This window comes from Mirounga angustirostris, unplaced genomic scaffold, assembly GCF_029215605.1.
Source record: "Mirounga angustirostris isolate CCGP_5_RB_7025 unplaced genomic scaffold, mMirAng1.0.hap1 SCAF_10, whole genome shotgun sequence".
In the NCBI taxonomy this organism is placed as follows: domain Eukaryota; kingdom Metazoa; phylum Chordata; class Mammalia; order Carnivora; family Phocidae; genus Mirounga; species Mirounga angustirostris.
In genome coordinates this window covers 76,108,333-76,126,678 of record NW_026991718.1, presented here as the reverse complement: position 1 = coordinate 76,126,678, position 18,346 = coordinate 76,108,333, and the positions used below count along the sequence as shown (strand labels likewise).

General features: G+C 60.5%; 2 protein-coding genes across 7 annotated transcripts in view; both read left to right on the top strand.

Annotated features, from left to right (window-relative positions):
• The window catches only part of FAM178B (family with sequence similarity 178 member B), a 121,198-nt gene extending 113,852 nt beyond the window's left edge, over positions 1-7,346 (top strand). The window contains exons 15-17 of the mRNA XM_045885133.3: positions 1,261-1,338; positions 1,647-1,799; positions 3,112-7,346. Coding sequence (XP_045741089.1) covers positions 1,261-1,338; positions 1,647-1,799; positions 3,112-3,141 — 261 coding nt within the window. The 3' untranslated portion in view covers positions 3,142-7,346. The remainder of the gene's footprint in view (positions 1-1,260; positions 1,339-1,646; positions 1,800-3,111) is intronic.
• A 672-nt stretch (positions 7,347-8,018) lies between these two features.
• On the top strand, positions 8,019-18,280 carry SEMA4C (semaphorin 4C). Of its 6 annotated transcripts, none has more exons than XM_054509914.2 (15): positions 8,019-8,209; positions 10,746-10,891; positions 12,358-12,506; positions 12,861-12,923; positions 13,109-13,207; positions 13,304-13,400; positions 13,527-13,643; positions 13,739-13,890; positions 13,978-14,153; positions 14,470-14,614; positions 14,715-14,937; positions 15,073-15,185; positions 16,113-16,270; positions 16,348-16,418; positions 16,547-18,280. In XM_054509914.2, the coding sequence occupies exons 2-15, from the start codon at positions 10,783-10,785 to the stop codon at positions 17,374-17,376; spliced, it is 2,502 nt and encodes an 833-aa protein (XP_054365889.1). In that variant the 5' UTR covers positions 8,019-8,209; positions 10,746-10,782; the 3' UTR covers positions 17,377-18,280. The 6 variants fall into 6 exon arrangements, with proteins under 6 accessions (XP_054365889.1, XP_045741086.1, XP_045741085.1 ...); XM_045885130.3 differs by lacking the exon at positions 8,019-8,209 and adding an exon at positions 8,241-8,693; XM_045885129.3 differs by lacking the exon at positions 8,019-8,209 and adding an exon at positions 8,241-8,693 and having other exon boundaries at positions 10,743-10,891.
• Positions 18,281-18,346: the final 66 nt, after the last annotated feature.

Sequence of the window (18,346 nt, the reverse complement as noted above, 5' to 3'; positions counted from 1 at the left end):
TGTGGCCTCGGCTGTGGTGCTGAAGAGCAGGCTGGGTCCTGGGCAAGACAGGTGCTGCCGGGGGCGGGGGCGGGGGGGTGCGGTTCTTCCCGTCTCAGGATTTTGCACCGAGGTATTTTGAGTTCAGGAAGATCGTATTCCAGAGTAGCATGTCTGATGCCCTCAAAAACGGTTCTGGCTTCTGCCCTCAGGAGGCTCCTGGGTCTGTGCAGAGGGGCTGCTGCTGTTTCTGGATGGTAGGGGCACGGGGGAGTCCTGGGCCGGTTCTGAGCTCCAGCCCTGTTACTACCATGCATCAGCCCTGCTGGCCTTCTCTGGAGCTCGCCTCTCCCATCCCAGCGCGGCCTCAGAGCTAGTTATCTGCAACGGGCACAGCGGTGGGGTGTTTCCTGCCACCCTCCCTATCTTAGACGTAGGAGTCTGAAGGGGACAAGGCGGCAGGCACGTCTAAGTGGAGGAGTTCAGAGTGCCGGGAGCAGGCTGCCTTTCACGGCAGACGCCACGCCTGTCTTTGAGGGTGCTCCCCTCCCCGTGCCTCGCTTTGTCTGGATAGTCCCATCAAAGAATGGGTGCCAAAAAAAAAAAAAAGAATGGGTGCCAACAGAGTTCCAGGGCACCCTGGGATCCAACCATTCCCTGAGCAGATGGAATTGGCCTTTGTCCTGTCTGTACCCCTCAGAATGTCAAGGCGGCAGAGCAAGGGTATGAGTTGGAGGGTAAGCGTGCAGATGCTTAACCGAAGCCTCTCCTCTCTTCACTGGCCTCCTTGCGTCAACACGGTTTGACTGTCCACACAGGGCTGCACATCTGTCTGTGCAAGGGGTTTCCTGCCGAGGAGCAAGCTGGGCACCCGGGGGCCATGTCCCACCCGCCCCCCCCCCCCCCCCGAGAATCGTGGCACCTGCTACGGGTGCCTCAGGGAACAGAGCGGGACCACAGACACCATGCAGAGGTGAGAGTGGACAGGCCCTTCTCCGCAGCAGGCTTTCTCTGCTGGGCCTCCGGGACAGGCCTAAGTGACAGGATGGGTTTCTGGATGGCAGAGTTTTCTTCTTTTTCTGAACGAAGAGAGGACAGTCATCCATCAGAGGGAGGGTTCTGAGTGAGGGGGTCCACAGCCCTCCATTAGGACACCTCCCTAGAAACTGTGCCTGGAAGCCCAGCGGTGGGCTGAGTCCCTGTCCCGGGCCGCCGGGCCTGTGAGCACGGAGGCTGGAGGTGACGGACTTAGGGGAGCCTGTCTCTCCGTGTTCCCTCCAGGCCTGCTACCTGTGCCACAGCTTGCTGACGCTGGCCGGGGTGGTGGTCAGCTGCCAGGACATTACTCCAGACCAGTGGGTGAGTCTCCCAAGAGGCAGAGATGGAGGCCAGCCTGCTGTCAGGAGCTGCAAAGAGTGGGAGGCTCTGAAAGACGTGGGCCTAGGGGAGCCAGGCTCCCTCCTTCTCCCAGTGTCCCGCGAGGCATTCCCAAGGGATCCTGACCCGACCTCCCAGCGGCTGCCCTGTTCCTCTCCTCCCTTTCCTGCCCGACTTCTGAGCAGTCATTCAAATCCATCCCTCTCTTGCTCTGATTTCTTTCCCCCTCCTCCCCTTCTGCGGAGGGGCCTGGCCCACGCCACACCTCCCCCCACACCCACACCCCCCAGGGAGAACTGCAGCTGCTCTGTGTGCAGTTGGACCGTCACATCAGCACCCATATCCGGGAGAGCCCGCAGGCCATGCACCGGACCAGACTCAAGGACCTAGCTGCCCAGACCTACATCCGTTGGCAGGAGCTGCTGGCCCATTGCCAGCCCCAGGTGGTGCCTCCCTCTGGGCCCGAGACTTGGCAGGGGAGGGAAGCGGTCAGGTGGGCTGACCAGAGCCGGCAGCACGTCCGCTCCGACTGCAGCTACTGAGCTCCTGACTGGCCCATGGGTGGAGAAGGCAGTGTGGGGGGGTGGAGTGCCACGCAGGACCTTCACATCATGCTCGCCAAGAATCCGATGCCCGGTGCGGGGGTGTCATAAGGGGGAGACAGAGAGGCCAACTCCTGGCCAAATGCAAAGAAAAACTTCGCCCTAGAGAGGAGGAGCAGTGAGCAGTGCCAGGAAGGGGTACCAGAGGGACCAGCTGTCTCCCCTCTGCCCACTTGTCCTGCAGGTCTGAGGCTGGCTTCCTACTCTGTTGGGAGGGACCCTCTCAGCCTGCCCTGGTCCCTGCAATGTCTGGAGCGACAACCTCCACGCCCCTGATTCTCTCAAGCTCTCTTAGGGAATAATAGTCATAGCTAATACGTATTGAACAGAGACCACCTTTCTTCACGAATCCAGATAGCTATCCTCATGAGACAGGTCCTGTTACCACCCCATTCTACAGATGAGCAAGCTAACCAGAGTTGCTGAGAGGTTAAATAGCTTGCCCCATCATGAAGGCAGCGTGTAAATGTCAGAACCAGGGCAGAGATCCAGGCTGACTCCTAACCCCTGCTCTGGCAGCCTCTTTTCTGGTCTCTGTCCCTCTGACAAACAGCACCAGCTGCCTTGGGGGCTCTTCCCTCCCCTAGTCCAGAACCCTTGATGGACATAGGCTGGGTCTGGTGAGCATTTCTCCTCCCATCCTCCCAGTGCCCCTCGGCTCCCAACGTGTCTAGCCTCGGCCTTCTCTCTGCTCGTCCTTCCTCCTGTAACCTCTGACTTGGGGCTGACACATTGGCCACAGGCTGTGGCTTGGGTCTCAGATTTCGCAAGTCTCTGAGAAAGCTGGAGAGCAGACCTCACCCTCAATCCCCCAGGAACTAGATCGCACTAGTCTCTGGTGGGAAACAGCGTGTTTGTCAGGAAAAGTGATCTGTGGCCTGGCCAAGTCAGGGGGCAGGCCCCACCTTCCTGTCACACTGCCCTGGGCCTTCGAGCCGCGAGTAGAGGGAACCCGGACAGAGCACTCCTGCGCTGTGCTCAAGTGGCCTGTTGACCTGCCGTGTCCTCTCCTGGACGGGAAGCCACAGGACTCTTGCAGCTCAGCACCGGGCACGAGGAGGCCTGTAGTGGATGTTGACGCTGGAGAGTCACCATCAGGACAGTGGGCACCACCCGGCCCGGGGCCATCGCCCTGTTTTTCTCCTTGCCACAGGCCCAGTACTTCAGCCCCTGGAAAGACTAAAGGAGCAGGGCACGGCTGCTGGTCCCCAGCTCTTGGCTCTGGCAGGAAGCAAACAGGCTTCAAGGAACAGGAGGGAGCGAAGAACAGAGGCCAGAGGAGGACTGGTGTGATGAAGCAAGAGCCTGCCTCCCCCTGACCCCCACCAGGCAACAGATGTGTCTCCCTGGCCCACCCCTCAGCCCTCCTTCCCTCCCAGTCCTCCCAGTCGTCTCCTCTGCCCCAAGGCCTTTGTACCCACTCTCTGTTTTCCCGGGGCCTCCTGGGCCCTCCCAACCCTCCTTCCTCTCTGGCGCTAATGCGAGCTTTCTTTGTGCACACTAAAGTCTTATTTCAGCATCGGTGGTTTAGAAGATTTCCTTCAATGCCTATCCTGAGGGCTCCTGCCCAGCGTCCAGTTTCCTGACATCTCTGCTGGTGCTGGGCTGAGTTCCCACCTCGGACAGTCATGTGACCTGGGCCTCTTAGGCCCCACCCCCTGCCCCAGAAGGCTGTTTGTAAATCCTGAGGGAGGAGTAGTTACTCCTGTGGCCTGAGAGCTGTCAGAAACCGGGGAGCACCAATAGGGAGCATTTGTTTGGACCCGGTCTGGAACTACGCCCCCGCCACTCACTGCCCTCACTGGGGAGGATCCAGAGTGAGCTGGTGGGTTAGGGCTGTAATTACACTTAGTTCGGTGTATCACTGAGTTCTGAAATCAACTCCCCAGACTTAGAAGTGGGGTGGGGTGCCAAAAGACAGTTCTGGATGCTTTCCCTCAGCCTTGCTCAGGATTGGTTTGGTGGGCCCTGATCCTTAATGAAGTGCTGGGTATCTTTGACCTGCCCCCCCTTGAGAAGCGTGTGGGCCCTGTGCATCACTGGGGAGATCCCTGGGTATCCCCATTCTCTGTCTACTTCTCCAATCCCAAGAATCCATTTTAGCGTCAGGCTTCTCCTAACTCTGGGTTGGAAGAGGGTTTTGCAGGGGCCGTAAGAGGTGGAAGTAGCAGAGGATGACCCTACACCCTTGGCCCGGGCCCACTCCTCAGCTCAAGCCGTGTCTGCCGACGGAGCTTCACCATGGCTGGTGCTTACGACTTTCTGTGTTTACGTGCCCCTCTCCTTTGCTCTCATGCCACAGGGGTAGGGTAAGGCAGGCTAACTAGGAGAGAGACTCCCCCCAAATAAAGGACCTTCAGGACAAGTGGCTCAATTTGCAGAACTGAAGGTTAGCCCATCACTTCCTGGGCCTGTCTTATTTATTTGTTTGTTTGTTTGTTTTGTTTTATTTAAGTAGGCTCCACACATGGAGCCCAACGCAGGGCTTGAACTCATGACCCTGAGATCAAGACCCGAGCCGAGATCAAGAGTTGGACGCTTAATCGATTGAGCCACCCAGGTGCCCCCTGGAGCTGTTTTAGACACAGCTGCCTCCCTCGCCCAGAAGTCTGGGAGCTGAGGGCATCTATAATTCAGAGGGCATGAGCACACGGCAGAGTGCTGGGTGCCATACGGGTTTTTGCCCTGCCGTGCTCCCTTTGCCAAGTGAGAGGTGGAAGAAGTCCTAGGCCAGGGTGACTTGGATGCCCAGGTGACTTGACCGAGAGTTCTGGTTTCTGTTCCTGGCCACATCACAGGGCCTCCTGGCTGGGGCACCACTGAGGCCCCAGTGGCATCAGGTAGGCCTGAGATCGTCTGATAAAAGAGCGAAGGCTCTGGTGAGCCAGCCTTCTTCACCTCCCTCCAGGCAGCTCCTGCTTCTGACACTGCACATCCTGACAGTTAATCCTCAGCTCTTCAGTTTGCTCTGGAAACCTGGAAATCACCTTTGAAATTTCCCCTCTTTGTTCTCACTGCCAAGGGCAGAGAGGGAGTAGGGAGGCCTAAGAGGCCAAACTGGGGAGTTTCCAGTTCTCGAAGCTGCCCCTTCATGGCTCTGAGAAAGAGATCCATGCGGTCTATCACCATAGACATCTGGGGCCCTTCTCCCCAGTCCTGGTCCTTGTGCACTGACCCCTCCTCCCCTGTGCCCCAAACACACTCATCCCCAAGAGGGAAATCGATACCAAGGAGAAAGGAGGTGTTGGTGACTCTCAGTCCCTCCAGAGACCTAGCTGTAACCTGAGCAGAGGGGTGCGCTTCGAGGTCACCCAAGGGCGTCCCCTATCCCCTGGGACATGTAATGGGCCCTCTCTGGAACTGGCTGGGAGCTGACCAGATGGCAAACTGGTCTGGGACCAGTTAAAGACTCAGTCTCCTCTAGGCCACGAATTCCACAATGGTCCTGGCAGCTGCACCACTTGCCCTTTCCAGATCCTTAAGCTCCTGGGAAAAGGCTGAGGGCTATCCTCACTGAAGCCACTGGAAACGCAGCATCCGGGGCTGGGATGACGGATGTTTTCCTGCTTCCTTTTGGTGATGGTGGCAGGGAGGGGCTGGGAAGGGAAAGGCTTCCCAGGTGGACAGCTTTGATAACTCTCCTTTAGGAGGAAGTAGAGGAAGTCCTTTTCCTATGCCCCGCTCACCTCGGTCCCCAGGCCCTCAGAAAGATCCCTGAAGGGTGGCTGACCCAGGCTTTCTCATTTCCCCCGCTGTGGGCTGACAACAGCTCCCGGATCCTTTGGGAAGTTGGCCAGGCAGTGCTAGCTGGAGAATCCCAGGGTGAACCCTGGGCTCCACTCTGGTCCGAAAGCTGCCTTGCAAGAACTAGGGGTGAGGAGCTCAAATCAGGGACACCATGGCACATGACCAATGTCATGGGGGAGGGAGCGGGGGCTTGCCTTTCAAATAAGACTCCTGGGCCCATCTGTAGGGACTGGCCTGAGCTGAGCTGCCAGTGGACTCTTGGAGAACCTCAGAAGGCATTTAGCATATCTGGGTCTTTCCTTGACTTGGCCACAAGCAGGTGAGCAGGAGGGCCTGTTAGGGCCTAAGGCCTGAAGCATGGGTACCTTAAATAGAATATGCCAGACAGGCCCTAGAGAGACATGACAGGTACAGGAGACTTTTCTTCTTCTTCTTCTTCTTCTTTTTTTTTTTTCTTAATTTAAAACCCAGGAATCCTCATTTTTGACCGGTTGTGCTTTTATTAAAAAGTATGAATCATGAGCAAGTAGTCATGCAGGAAACTTTATCCTCTGCCCACCCACCCATGGAAAAGGCCAGTGCTGGAAATGAACAGAACACAGCAGGAAATGAGTGAAGGTAGAAAAGGGGAGGAGGGGTGGGGGGAGCTGCAGCCTTATCTTGGAGGAGCATTTGAGAGGGAAGGGCTCCCGGAGTCTGTTAGCAGGAACAGAGAAGCCTGCCATAACGTACAGAAGACTGTCCCTGCCAGTGAAACCAAACCACCTTTTGAAACTTTCCACTGGGGCCATCTTGCAGGTGGAGCCAGGAGCTCAAGTCTCTGCCTGGTGGGGGTGGGAGCGGAGGTGAGGAAAAACAGCAGGAAACGAGCTGTTTAGGGCTTAAAGGTTGTCCAGATGCACTCTGACTTGGTGCAAAGACAGAATTGGGAGTCCCAAGACCTGATTTAACATTCTGACCTTGCTAATTATCTACGTGCCTTTGAGCAGGTTGCTTCATCCTTCTGAGACGCATTTTATCTCTAAAATCAGAGACACAATACCTGCCCTTTTTTTTTTTTTTTAAGGTTTTATTTATTTATTTGACAGAGAGCACAGGCAGAGGGAGCCTCAGAGGGAGAGGGAGAAGCAGGCTTCCCGCTGATCCCAGGACCCTGGGATTATGACCTGAGCCAAAGGCAGATGCTTAACCCACTGAGCCACTCAGGCACCCCATACCTGCCTTTTGAACAGTCGTCATGAGGAATATGTGAGGAAATGTATGTGAAGGCAGGTTGCAAAGTCTAAAGCAAAGAACAAATATTGAGCATCCGTTTACCTCCACTTAAAAAGACGCAGGGTCTAACCTGGAGGAGGGGGGTTACACCCATCTCCCTCCCAGCCCGCTGAAGCACAGAGCCTTCCCTGCCCACCCCATGCTGTTAACTGTCTTGCCCTCTATCTCCAGCATCTCCAAGACCACAGCTTTTTTTTTTCCCCCCCTCTGGTGGAAAGGAGCTGGGAAATGTGGCTTTGGCCAGTGCGGGAGAAGGGGCCTTTATGTGTACCAGCAAAGACCCAATTGTTACTGAATCCAAACTGGGCTGCTTTTCCCAATTATCTCCACTACTCTTCTGGTCTCCATTTTCAGATGCCAAGTTTTAACTCAGAACAAAAGCTCCTGTCGGGACTGATTTATAATCCAGATCTGCTGATGGGGGCCCTCCACTGTTCCTCCCCTCCAGGACTGCACCCGCTTAAAGTTACCACCAAAGCCTCGGGGCTCCAGTCTCTTTATCTCTGTCATTTGCCCCTAGCCAAGAGGAGGCATCCGTATCTGGGTGCTGATGGGGCGGCTTCCCTGGGGTTTGTCCACCTGCCCCAGCTCCAAGGACCAGCTGGCAAGGTCCACCCCAGCACGGCCCCAGCGCAGGAGGCCAGAGCTACACTTGACTTCTAGGAGCTGCTGTGGGCGGAGGCAGGCGGTTCTAAAAGGTGGTAGTTCTCCACCGAGGCTTCCCCTCAGCCGCTTTCATCTGAACATTAGGGCTCATGTCACTTGTTATTCAGCCTTCCAGTGGCATCAGAAGGAGTCATTTCTTGGGGGCAGGCTCTGTGCAACAGGAGTCTCCCGGAGGGTTGTCTTCACCGGGAGTTGGGCAAGGGCGCTGCTGTTCCTCCGTGTGGAGCATGAAAAACAAGGAGCAGACTCTCCGGAGATTAGTGGGTCTTCCTGGCTGGTAAGACCCGTTCCAGTATGACTGCGGGGCGGGGGGGGGGTGGGGGGGGGCAGTGGGCGTTGCGGCCAAGAAACGAAGCAGAATTTCGGGCCAAAAGATAGACCCACTCTGGTCCGCCCCGAAAAGGAGCCTCGGTTTCCCCGGCACCCCTCCCTCGGACACTCGCCCCGAGGTGGTTTGCCCGCGTTGGTTCCAGTAATTGCAGCGTGGGGAGCTCCTCAGCCCCATTCCCGAGCCCAGCCGCCCAGCCCGAGGTTGGCCTTGGGGGACATTTCGGAAAGACCGGGTGAGTCCGATCCCCCCCGCCAAGGCAATGCCCGGAGTCCCTCCCCCGCCCCACCTCCCGGCGCTGTGGCGCAGACCGCGACTCAGAGGCACGGGGCGGCAGGGCGCGGGGAGGGGCGGGGGTCCGAGCCCGCCGGCGGGGAGCTGGGGGGCCGGCGGGTCGCGGCGGGTCGCAGCCCCCTCCTGGGCCGGCCTTCGCGTCCCGCCCCCGGCCTCCGCTCGACCCCCCCCCCGCCTGACGTCAGGGGGGAGGGGGCGGAGAGCGGCGGCAGCGCTGGAGAAAGAGCCGGCACCCGGCGCGGTGGCGCGGGGAGCCCGAGCCCAGGGGCGCCGAGCCGAGCCGGGACCGAGGGGCGGTGGCAGAGGGGACAGCGAAGGAGGGCGGGCGGGCGCGCGCAGGCCGTCGGCGGCGCGCGGGTAGGGGCGGACCGTGATCCGAGCCGAACGCGAGGGCGGCGCCCAGGGATTCAAGCCGCGAAGAAGAGGTGAGTGAGGCCAGGGTTGCGCGGGGCGGGAGCACCAGGGCTCCGGGGCCGCCGCTTTGTCCCCCGACCCGGGCAGGGGCCGCCGCACGCTCGAGGGACAGGGTCTGGGGGTGCAGGGAGGGCTAGCGGCGGGGACAGCAGTTCGTCCGAGATCCTTCCTGCGCCCCCCGCGGGCTGCCTGGCGGGGGCTCCTGAGCCGGGCAAGCAGTGCCCGCAGCCATAGCGTCCGGAGGCGCGGACTGGTCTGGAAGAGCGGGGCCGAGGGGGGCGGGGGGTCCCCCGTGCTGTCGGGTCGGCGGCCAGGATCCTCTCCAGGCCCCCGAACTGCCCCCGGCTCCCCCACCCCCGACGGAAAGTTTGGGGCGGGCTTGGACTGAGGCCGATGTTGTGGGATCGGATTTCCCTGCCGCGGGCCCCCGCCCGCCCGCTCCGCCGGGGAGGCGGGTTGTCCTGGAAAGCCAGGCTCCCGACCCGAGCCTGGCCGCGCAGTCCCTGGCGGGAGCGCCCGCCCTGCAGCCGCGGAAGCGCCGTTCGCGCCCCGCCGCTCGCGGTGGGCGAGGGTGGGGGGCGCACCTCCGGGGCCCCGCGCTCCTCCAGCCCCCACCCCTCCGGCTGCCCCTGCTTCCCCGCCCTGGGAGGAGCTGGGGGTGGGGGCATCGCCGTGCTGGCCGATTCTCGGAGCGCGCCGCGGGGTCCGGCCGGGGTCTAGGGTAAGGGGCAGAGGGAGGGCTGGGGGTGTGTTGTGGGGGAGGGAGGGGTGAACGTATCCCCAGCGCCCCCCCCGCCCTTCCAGTGCTGGGGTATTGGGCCGACAGGGGGCGTCCGCCGGCCGGGCTCGCCACGCTCCCAGCGCCGCCGCTTTGTTTGCATTCAAATCCCGGGAGCTGGGGGGAGGGGAGAATTGGGGGGGTGACCAAGGACGGTCTTGGCGGGGACCCTTTGTTTTGGGGTGAGCAGGTCCCCAGCTTCTGTGTCTCCGTACCCGGCACTGGAGTTCTGGGGCAGTGCAATTAATCCAGATGGCTTGCCCAGGCCGGGGTCCCGGGGCGCAATCCCTGAGTTGGGAAGATTCGTCAGACCCGGGGGGAGCGCAGCAGGCGCCGGCCCTGCACAGGGCGTCCCCCGCGGTCCGAGAGGAATCCCTCTCGCGCTCCCCACCCGCCCCTCAGCTCCCCCCGCCCCCGCCTGAGAGCTGCTCGCCGGGAGATCCCTGATTAGACCGGAGCCAGCCCTGTTGTCCCGCCGCCCCAAAGCCCGAAAGCTAGTGTCTCCTAGGAGGCTGTGCGAGGAACAGGATGAGGCCCTGGTCATTTCCACGCCCATCCCACCCACTTCCTGCCTCCCGTCTTGGGCAACAAAGGGGCCTCGGGAAGCTGGGCCCCTTCGGCTCCCGGCCCCACTTCAGCCCTGCTGATGTGGAACCGGGGTTTGGGGCTTTGCCTGGCTATTGTCTGCGCTGGGGGAGGGGAGAGGCTGGGGCCAGGACCCCCGCACGGCTGGCTCCATCAAGTCCCCTTCCGGGGGGTGGAGGGGCTTCTGGAACCGCCCACCCACCGTATGCCCCTTCACCCTGCCAAGGGGTTTGCGTGCCAGAAGTATATCTTGGGGCTGGCTGGAGCCCCAGTGGGGGCAGGTCCTGCTTCCAGAGGTTATTTTAAGAAATCCTCAAATCTGTCAGGCTTGAGTGTGGGGGGAAGGGGTCCCCTTTTAATTTCTTAAACAACTTCCTGTTGAGAGGGAGTGGGTGAGGGCCTGGAGGCCAGAGAAGGTTTCTTGGAGTGTCCACCCCTCCAGCTGACTCAGCTCCTCCCCTCTCCTCTGGGGTCCCCACCTCCTTTGGAATCTGTGGGGGCCGAGGCCAGGTGTGTGTGTGTGGGGGGGACACCTGGTTCTGCTCCAAGGACTGGGTAAGTGGGGGGGAATCCAGGAGGCTCCTGGGGAGGCTGATCAGGTCATATGTTCTGTCAGTGCCTCTCGGCATGGGCTTGTGTGGGCCCCCTTCCGGTCTGTTTTCTCTGGCTGTGATTCTGACCCTTTCTTTTCCCCCAGCAGGGCAGCTGGCCTGGAGCTTCGAGCTGGGGCATTTGCCATGGCCCCACACTGGGCTGTCTGGCTGCTGGTAGTGGGGCTGTGGGGCCTGGGCATTGGGGCTGAGATGTGGTGGAACCTGGTGCCCCGGAAGACCGTATCTTCTGGGGGTGAGTGCCTGAAGTCCCAAGGGGGGAGGCCAGGAGGGACTATGGGGAGGTAGGGGGAGAGGAGCGATTGCCCCTAGATCGTGCCGGCTTTATCCTGCTCTCGGGCTCAAAGCCCACCGATGTATATGACAGCTTTCTAAGAAATGAGAATGAGTGGCCCCAGAGTGGCCCCAGGGACCCAGAGCTCATAGTCTTGGGATGGCCCTTCTTTAGATGGTTAGGACCTGTCTGCCACTGTAATGTAAGGAAGAGAGACCGTTCTGTATCATTCTCCCCATGCCTTACTTCTGGAACTAGCACCTGCACTGAGAGCCCACAGAGAGAAAATGGAGCCCGGGTAGGCATAAGGCAGAGTGTTATCACCCCCCTCCCCAAAGTCTTTCTAGCTCTTTGCCCCCAGGAGCCCCTTTATCAACCGTAATAGGCCCCCTCTGCTACCCTTGTGCCCTCTGTTGGCCCTGGATGTGTTTACACACGTGCTCCTGTCGGGGGACAGCAGACCCGACAGCCCTCTGTGCGCGCACACCTGTATTAAGAGGTGATGTCAGGTGTTTGTCTCATCAGTGCACCCTGGGGACCTAGGATGAGCTCACCTCCCGCAGATTCCACTCGGGTGCTAATGAAGCCCTCCCTTGCCCGCCTGTGTGTGGCGCCAAAGACTAAGGCTGGTTTAGGGGGACTCTGAGGATAGGTCAGCAGCTATTTTGGGGGCTGACTTAAGAATTCTGTGACTACATCAGTGTCGTTGTACCTTGCATGGTGAACAGCAACAAGGCTTCCCAGCTCCGAGGCTTCAGTGCCTTCTCTGGTCCCTAGCCCCTGGTTCCCCCTGACCACGCTGGCCTGGCCTCCCAGCCCCAACGCAGTCTCCCATGTCCCCGACTGTCCCAGTGGCCGGCCGTGCTTGGATCTCTGGCCGCCTGGATTTGGGTCCCGCTGCAGTGAAGAGTTTCCTCAGGCAAGCAGAGCTTACAACTTCAGTACATAACTGCTTTGCCGGATCACGGGCTGGGGCCTGGCCAGAGCCTGATGTGGGTAGCAGGCAGCAAAGAAGGAAGCAGCGGAGGAAGCTGGGAGGGGGAAGAGCCCAGCTCTGCAGCCAGAGGCGCTGTTGACCCTGAGAGTGAGGGCCATCAGTCTGATGGCTTCCTCTGGCCGGAAGCTGTGGCTGAGATATCCTTCCTTCCTCCTCACCAGCCCAGATTCGCCGCCTCCCAGGCTGGGAAAGGCCAGGGAGGCTTGAGGGGAGCTGTCAGAGCCAAAAGGCTATTAGAGAAGGCCCTTTATTGCCAGTCAGGGTGCTTAGCTGGCATCTGCTTGTGGGGTGCTGGCCGGCAGCAGGGGTGCTTAGGCCCCGAAGACCACTGTATAGAGGAAGGCTGATTCTGGGGGGAGGAGGATACCTGGAGCCCCAGGAAGCCCTCTGCCCATTCACCACCCTGCTCACTCCCACCTTGTCCCTGCAGAGTTGGCCACAGTGGTGCGGCGGTTCTCCCAAACGGGCATCCAGGACTTCCTGACGTTGACCCTGACTGAGCAGACAGGGCTTCTATACGTGGGGGCCCGGGAGGCCCTGTTTGCCTTCAGCGTGGAGGCTCTGGAGCTGCAAGGAGCGGTGAGAGGTGGGGGAGTGGGAGGCACACAGGTGTGGGGAGAGTGGCAAGACCCAGAGGGGCTTAGCTTGACGAAACTGTCCCCTCAGCCCTGCCTCCCCCACCCTGTTCTTCCCTGTGGAAATCTTGCGCAGTCTCCAGGCCCATCCTCCTAGCAGAGTGGACACGCTGCTTTCCCTCATCTGCAGCTTGGGGGCAGTTTGGGGCTTCCGTCCTCTGTTAAACTCCCAGAGAATGGGGACTATGTGTGCTCACTTGTGGTGTCCCCACGTGGCTGCCACAGGCCATGCATGTGGCAGATACTCCGGGCACATGCTCAGTGTGTACTTGTGATTGACATGCCCCCCTCCCCCCAGATCGCATGGGAGGCACCAGCTGAGAAGAAAGCCGAGTGTATCCAGAAAGGGAAGAGCAACCAGGTGGGTGCTCAGGATACGGCCAGGAGAGCCAGAGCCCCCCCGCTCCACCCTGTACTTCCGCTGGCCAGGCCTCATGGCACCTGCTGTCTCCCCCCACCCCCACCCTCTCTCTTTGTCCCAGACCCGTTCTTGGTCCTTGTGTCCCATGTCCCCGTACTCTTAAGTGAATGCCTTTCTCTCCCCAGACGGAGTGTTTCAACTTCATCCGCTTCCTGCAGCCCTACAACACATCCCACCTGTACGTCTGTGGTACCTACGCCTTCCAGCCCAAGTGCACCTACATCGTGAGTGCTGGTTTCCCCACTCAGTCCCCTCCTCTTCCTTCTCTGGACTCCCGGGCCTTTCTGCATCTCCTCCTCATTGTCTCTTCCCTGCCCCAGGACATGCTCACCTTCACTTTGGAGCGTGGAGAATTTGAGGATGGGAAGGGGAAATGTCCCTATGACCCGGCCAAGGGCCACACTGGCCTCCTTGTGGGTGAGTGGCTGTCCCCGTGGCAGGCTGGAGGAGTCTGCCCCCAGAACTTGTTCTCACTGTGGGTCTGCGTGGCCTGAATGTGTCTTCATGTCACTTCTGGCCTGCCTGATCCTCTGTCTCCCACAGACGGCGAGCTGTACTCGGCCACGCTCAACAACTTCCTAGGAACAGAGCCTGTAATCCTGCGTAACATGGGGCCTCACCACTCCATGAAGACAGAATACCTGGCCTTCTGGCTCAACGGTGAGCCCCGAGGAGCTGGTGTGGAGCCCGGGGGGAGCCATGGGTGAGGGGCCCTGCAGCACCCCCCGCCGCTAACCCTCCTCCCCTTCCTGTAGAACCTCATTTTGTAGGCTCTGCCTACATCCCAGAGAGCGTGGGCAGCTTCACAGGGGACGATGACAAGGTCTACTTCTTCTTCAGCGAGCGGGCAGTGGAGTATGACTGCTACGCGGAACAGGTGGTGGCCCGTGTAGCCCGTGTCTGCAAGGTATGGAGTCCTACAGTGAGTGGGGAGCCCTGGGAGTCCTGGGGGCTCGGCAGGCCTGACCGGCAGTGTCCCCTTGCCATCCGCCAGGGGGACATGGGGGGTGCGCGGACCCTGCAGAGGAAGTGGACCACGTTCCTGAAGGCGAGGCTGGTGTGCTCGGCCCCCGACCGGCAGCTCTACTTCAACCAGCTGCAGGCCCTGCACACCCTGCGCGACGCCTCTTGGCACAACACTACCTTCTTCGGGGTTTTCCGGGCGCGGTGGTGAGTTGGCCAGGAATACTTGGGGGTAGGGAGGAGGTTTGCGGGGTAGGGATGGTTGGTGGGTGCAGGCGTCTGAGTAAAGTCTTAAGTGGTCGGTAGACCAGAAGGCAAGGACGGTGTTGGGCATCTGCCCCTTTCCAAAGCCCCCCCAGGGGAGGTGTGCAGGGCCCTTCCCCCAGTGGTACTTCAGAGCCAACATGACATCGCACACGCCCAGGACTGCTTTGTGGGGGGCCCCGCCTTCCCGGTCCATGCCGCGAGCTGGGGTAAAGTGGGCACGTGCCTCACCCTTGGGGTCCCTCCTTTGCTGTGACAGGGGCGATGTGGACTTGTCAGCGGTCTGCGAGTACCAGCTGGAAGAGATCCAGAGGGTATTCGAGGGGCCCTACAAGGAGTACCGTGAGCAAGCCCAGAAGTGGGGCCGCTATACCGACCCCGTACCCAGCCCACGGCCCGGCTCAGTGAGTCCTCCGGGGCGGGGATGGGCTCCTGCCCGCCGCCACAGTAGCTCTCCCACGTGCTGACAGCTCTCCCCCGTCTTCACCCCCCCCTCGCCCCTAGTGCATCAACAACTGGCACCGACGCCATGGCTACACCAGTTCTCTGGAGCTGCCTGATAACACCCTCAACTTCATCAAGAAGCACCCACTGATGGAGGAGCAGGTAGGGCCCCGGTGGGGCCGGCCCCTGCTTGTGAAGAAGGACACCAACTTCACCCACCTGGTGGCTGACCGGGTCACAGGTCTTGATGGAGCCACCTATACAGTGCTGTTCATTGGTACAGGTAGGCACCTGGGGAGGTGGGTGTGGCTGCCGGAAGCTGGGTAAAGGCCTGTGTGTCCGGGGCAGCGAGATCTAGAGATGCCCCAGGGGCCCCCGTGCCCTCTCGTTTATGCCTGTCCTCCCCCAACCCCCACAGGAGACGGCTGGCTGCTCAAGGCCGTGAGCCTGGGCCCCTGGGTCCACCTGATCGAGGAGCTGCAGGTGTTTGACCAGGAGCCTGTGGAAAGCTTGGTCCTATCCCGGAGCAAGGTAGTAGTCAGGCCCCACCCACCGCTGTCCCTACACCTTCCCCAGTCTTTTGCTTGGCCAGGACGGGTGGGGAGGCACTCGAACACACCACACTTAGCTTGGGGAGCGTTCCAGGAAACACGCGTGCGGACGGACTCTGTGCTCGGCAGGCGTTATATATAGCCAGGTCCCCACGGGGCTGTGTTCCCAGAATTGGGCCTTGGCAGCCGCTCTCCACACTTCCTTCAGACCCCTCGAGGTTGTGCTGTTCCTCTGTGACGTACAGCCCCTCGGGTGGTGCCACGGTGGACCAGGCCTCTCGGGCTACGTTTGCTCAGCTGCCCTCATGATGCCGGCTTTCCCACCGGCCCCCTAGTCCGGCCCAGTGCAGTCCAGTCCTGGCCTGCACTCCCTTCTGTTTGCCTGAGGTGCCGCTTGCATCCTACCCTTCTTCTGGCCTGTCTGTGACTCCCCTGAACTTTCATGTGCTGGCCCTTGACCAACTATTGTGGCTCAGATTGTTGCCCAGAACATGGAATAATGGCAGAAAGTCAGTCCGTGGTCGAAGAAACACAGATTGGCAGTCACCATTCAAACAGAGGAAAACACCTTATGCTCTGCTCGTGCTATTGTGAGGGCTGACGGGCCTAGCGGAAAACACATTTCCTGCACTATTTACGGGAGTGTGTGTGTGTGTGTGTGTGTGTGTGATTATACTTCTCAGCCTCTTGGTTGCACTGTTCCCTGTCTGAGAAGGTCACATCTATAAGGTGCTTAGGATTGCGTCTGGCTTGTAGTAAGCCCTCTGTGCGTTCTTCGGTCCTTCGATTTCCCTCCTTGGAGTTGAGCACTGCCCTCTTCCTCCTCTGGCACCCTTGCCCTCGCGCGCCCATGCCGCAGTCTGTGTCCCAGTCTGGCTGAGCCTCCTGTGCCCCGCTTCTCTTGCAGAAGCTGCTCTTTGCAGGCTCCCACTCTCAGCTGGTTCAGCTGCCCCTGGCCGACTGCGCAAAGTACCGCTCCTGTGCAGACTGCGTCCTCGCTCGGGACCCCTACTGTGCCTGGAGTGTCAACGCCAGCCGCTGTGTGGCCGTGGATGGCTCCTCGGGGTGAGTGGGGCTCAGCACAAGGGTGAGGGCAGGGTGTTTGGAGGCCCAGTGCCCATGGACCCTGCTTCCCCAACCAGGTCCTCGCTGATCCAGCACGTGACAGTCTCAGACACCTCAGGCATTTGTAACCTCCGTGGCAATAAAAAAGGTGAGCTGTCTTTTCTCTCCCTCTTCCCCGGTAGGATGGGCCCTGGGCCAGAGCTGGACTAGCTGCATCTCCGCGGGGCCCTGGGTTTCCCATGCTAACTCGGCTCTCCTGTTTTTCTACTGCTGCAGTCAGGCTCACACCCAAAAACATCACCGTGGTGGCGGGCACGGACCTGGTGCTGCCCTGCCGCCTCTCTTCCAACTTGGCCCACGCCCGCTGGACCTTCGGCGGCCGGGACCTGCCCGCGGAACAGCCCGGCTCCTTCCTCTATGACGCTCGCCTGCAGGCCCTGGTCGTGATGGCTGCCCAGCCCCGCCATGCCGGGGCCTACCACTGCTTTTCGGAGGAGCAGGGGGCGCGGCTGGCTGCCGAAGGCTACCTGGTGGCCGTGGTGGCGGGCCCGTCGGTGACCCTGGAGGCTCGGGCGCCCTTGGAAAATCTGGGGCTGGTGTGGCTGGCTGTGGTGGCCCTGGGGGCCGTGTGCCTGGTCCTGCTGCTGCTGGTTCTGTCACTGCGCCGGCGGCTGCGGGAGGAGCTGGAGAAAGGTGCCAAGGCGGCGGAGAGGACCTTGGTGTACCCCCTGGAGCTGCCCAAGGAGCCCACCAGTCCCCCCTTCAGGCCCGGCCCAGAGACTGATGAGAAGCTCTGGGACCCCGTCGGCTACTACTACTCGGACGGCTCCCTCAAGATCGTGCCTGGACACGCGCGGTGCCAGCCCGGGGGCGGGCCCCCTTCCCCAGCTCCTGGCATCCCCGGCCAGCCCCTGCCTTCTCCGACCCGGCTTCACCTGGGGGGCGGGCGGAACTCTAACGCCAACGGCTACGTGCGCCTACAGCTGGGAGCGGAGGACCGCGGCGGGCTCGGGCACCCCCTGCCCGAGCTGGCCGACGAACTGAGGCGCAAGCTGCAGCAGCGCCAGCCGCTGCCGGACTCCAATCCCGAGGAGTCCTCCGTATGAGGGGACCCCCACCCCGCGCCCCCGCCTCGCAGGGGCAGGGTGCGAGGCGCCGCTCCTCCTTTTGCACACACACCAGCTACCTCAGGGACATGGCGCGGGCACCGGCTCGGCCTGGGACGGAGCCTGGCCGCCACCCGCCCGGCCATGAGGACCTGCTCTGCTCAGCACGGGCACTGCTCCCCAGGACACCAGCCTCCCGGAAGGCCTCTTCCTCCTCTCTGTGAGGGGCTGTGAATCACGGACACGTGGGACCCCAGCAGCCAAAACTTTCCAAGGCAGAAGTTGGAGATGTGGGTGTGTTTGTATCTATGTGTCTGTGTGTGCATGTGTGTGACCTAGTCATGTGTGTGTGTGTGAATGTGAGAGAGAGAGAGGTCTGTCTGTTTCTGTCAAGTCTTCCCTTGGCCTGGGGTCCTCCTGGTGAGTCATTGGAGCTATGAAGGGGAAGGGGGTCGTATCACTTGGCCTCTCCTACCCCCCCGCCAGTCCCCAGCGTGGGTCAGCAATGTACATATGGGGGTGGGCTGGGCAGGGTGCTGTGCCCCTTTCGGGGAGTCTGGGGCTCTGGGGTGGGCCTGGTCCTGCTCCTAGGGCTGTGAATGTTTTCAGGGTGGGGGGAGGGAGATGGATTCTCCTGTGTGTTTGGGGCAGGGGTGGGAGGGGCCTCCCACTTGGCCCTGGGGTTCAGTGGTATTTTATACTTGTCCTCCCTTAGGGGCTGGGAAAGGTTGTGTGGGGGTGGGGGAGGGAGGAGGAGAGAGGGTGGGCATGCTGTGGATATTGCATATCCTCTCCCAGCCCTAGGAGGAGGGCTCCTAACAGTGTAACTTATTGTGTCCCCGCGTATTTATTTGTTGTAAATATTTGAGTATTTTTATATTGACAAATAAAAATCAAGAAAACAGTTAAGTGTTACTGTGCTAGGGATAAGGCATTTGGGCTAAAACCTTCTGGGCAGGACTAGCCTCAC

Coding starts and splice junctions, on each gene's coding strand:
- SEMA4C (XM_054509914.2), top strand. CDS start 10,783: ATGGCCCCACACTGGGCTGTCTGGCTGCTGGTAGTGGGGCTGTGGGGC. Junction 13,401..13,526: donor CCACACTGGCCTCCTTGTGG/GTGAGTGGCTGT, acceptor TGTCTCCCACAG/ACGGCGAGCTGTACTCGGCC. Junction 14,154..14,469: donor GGGGTTTTCCGGGCGCGGTG/GTGAGTTGGCCA, acceptor TTGCTGTGACAG/GGGCGATGTGGACTTGTCAG.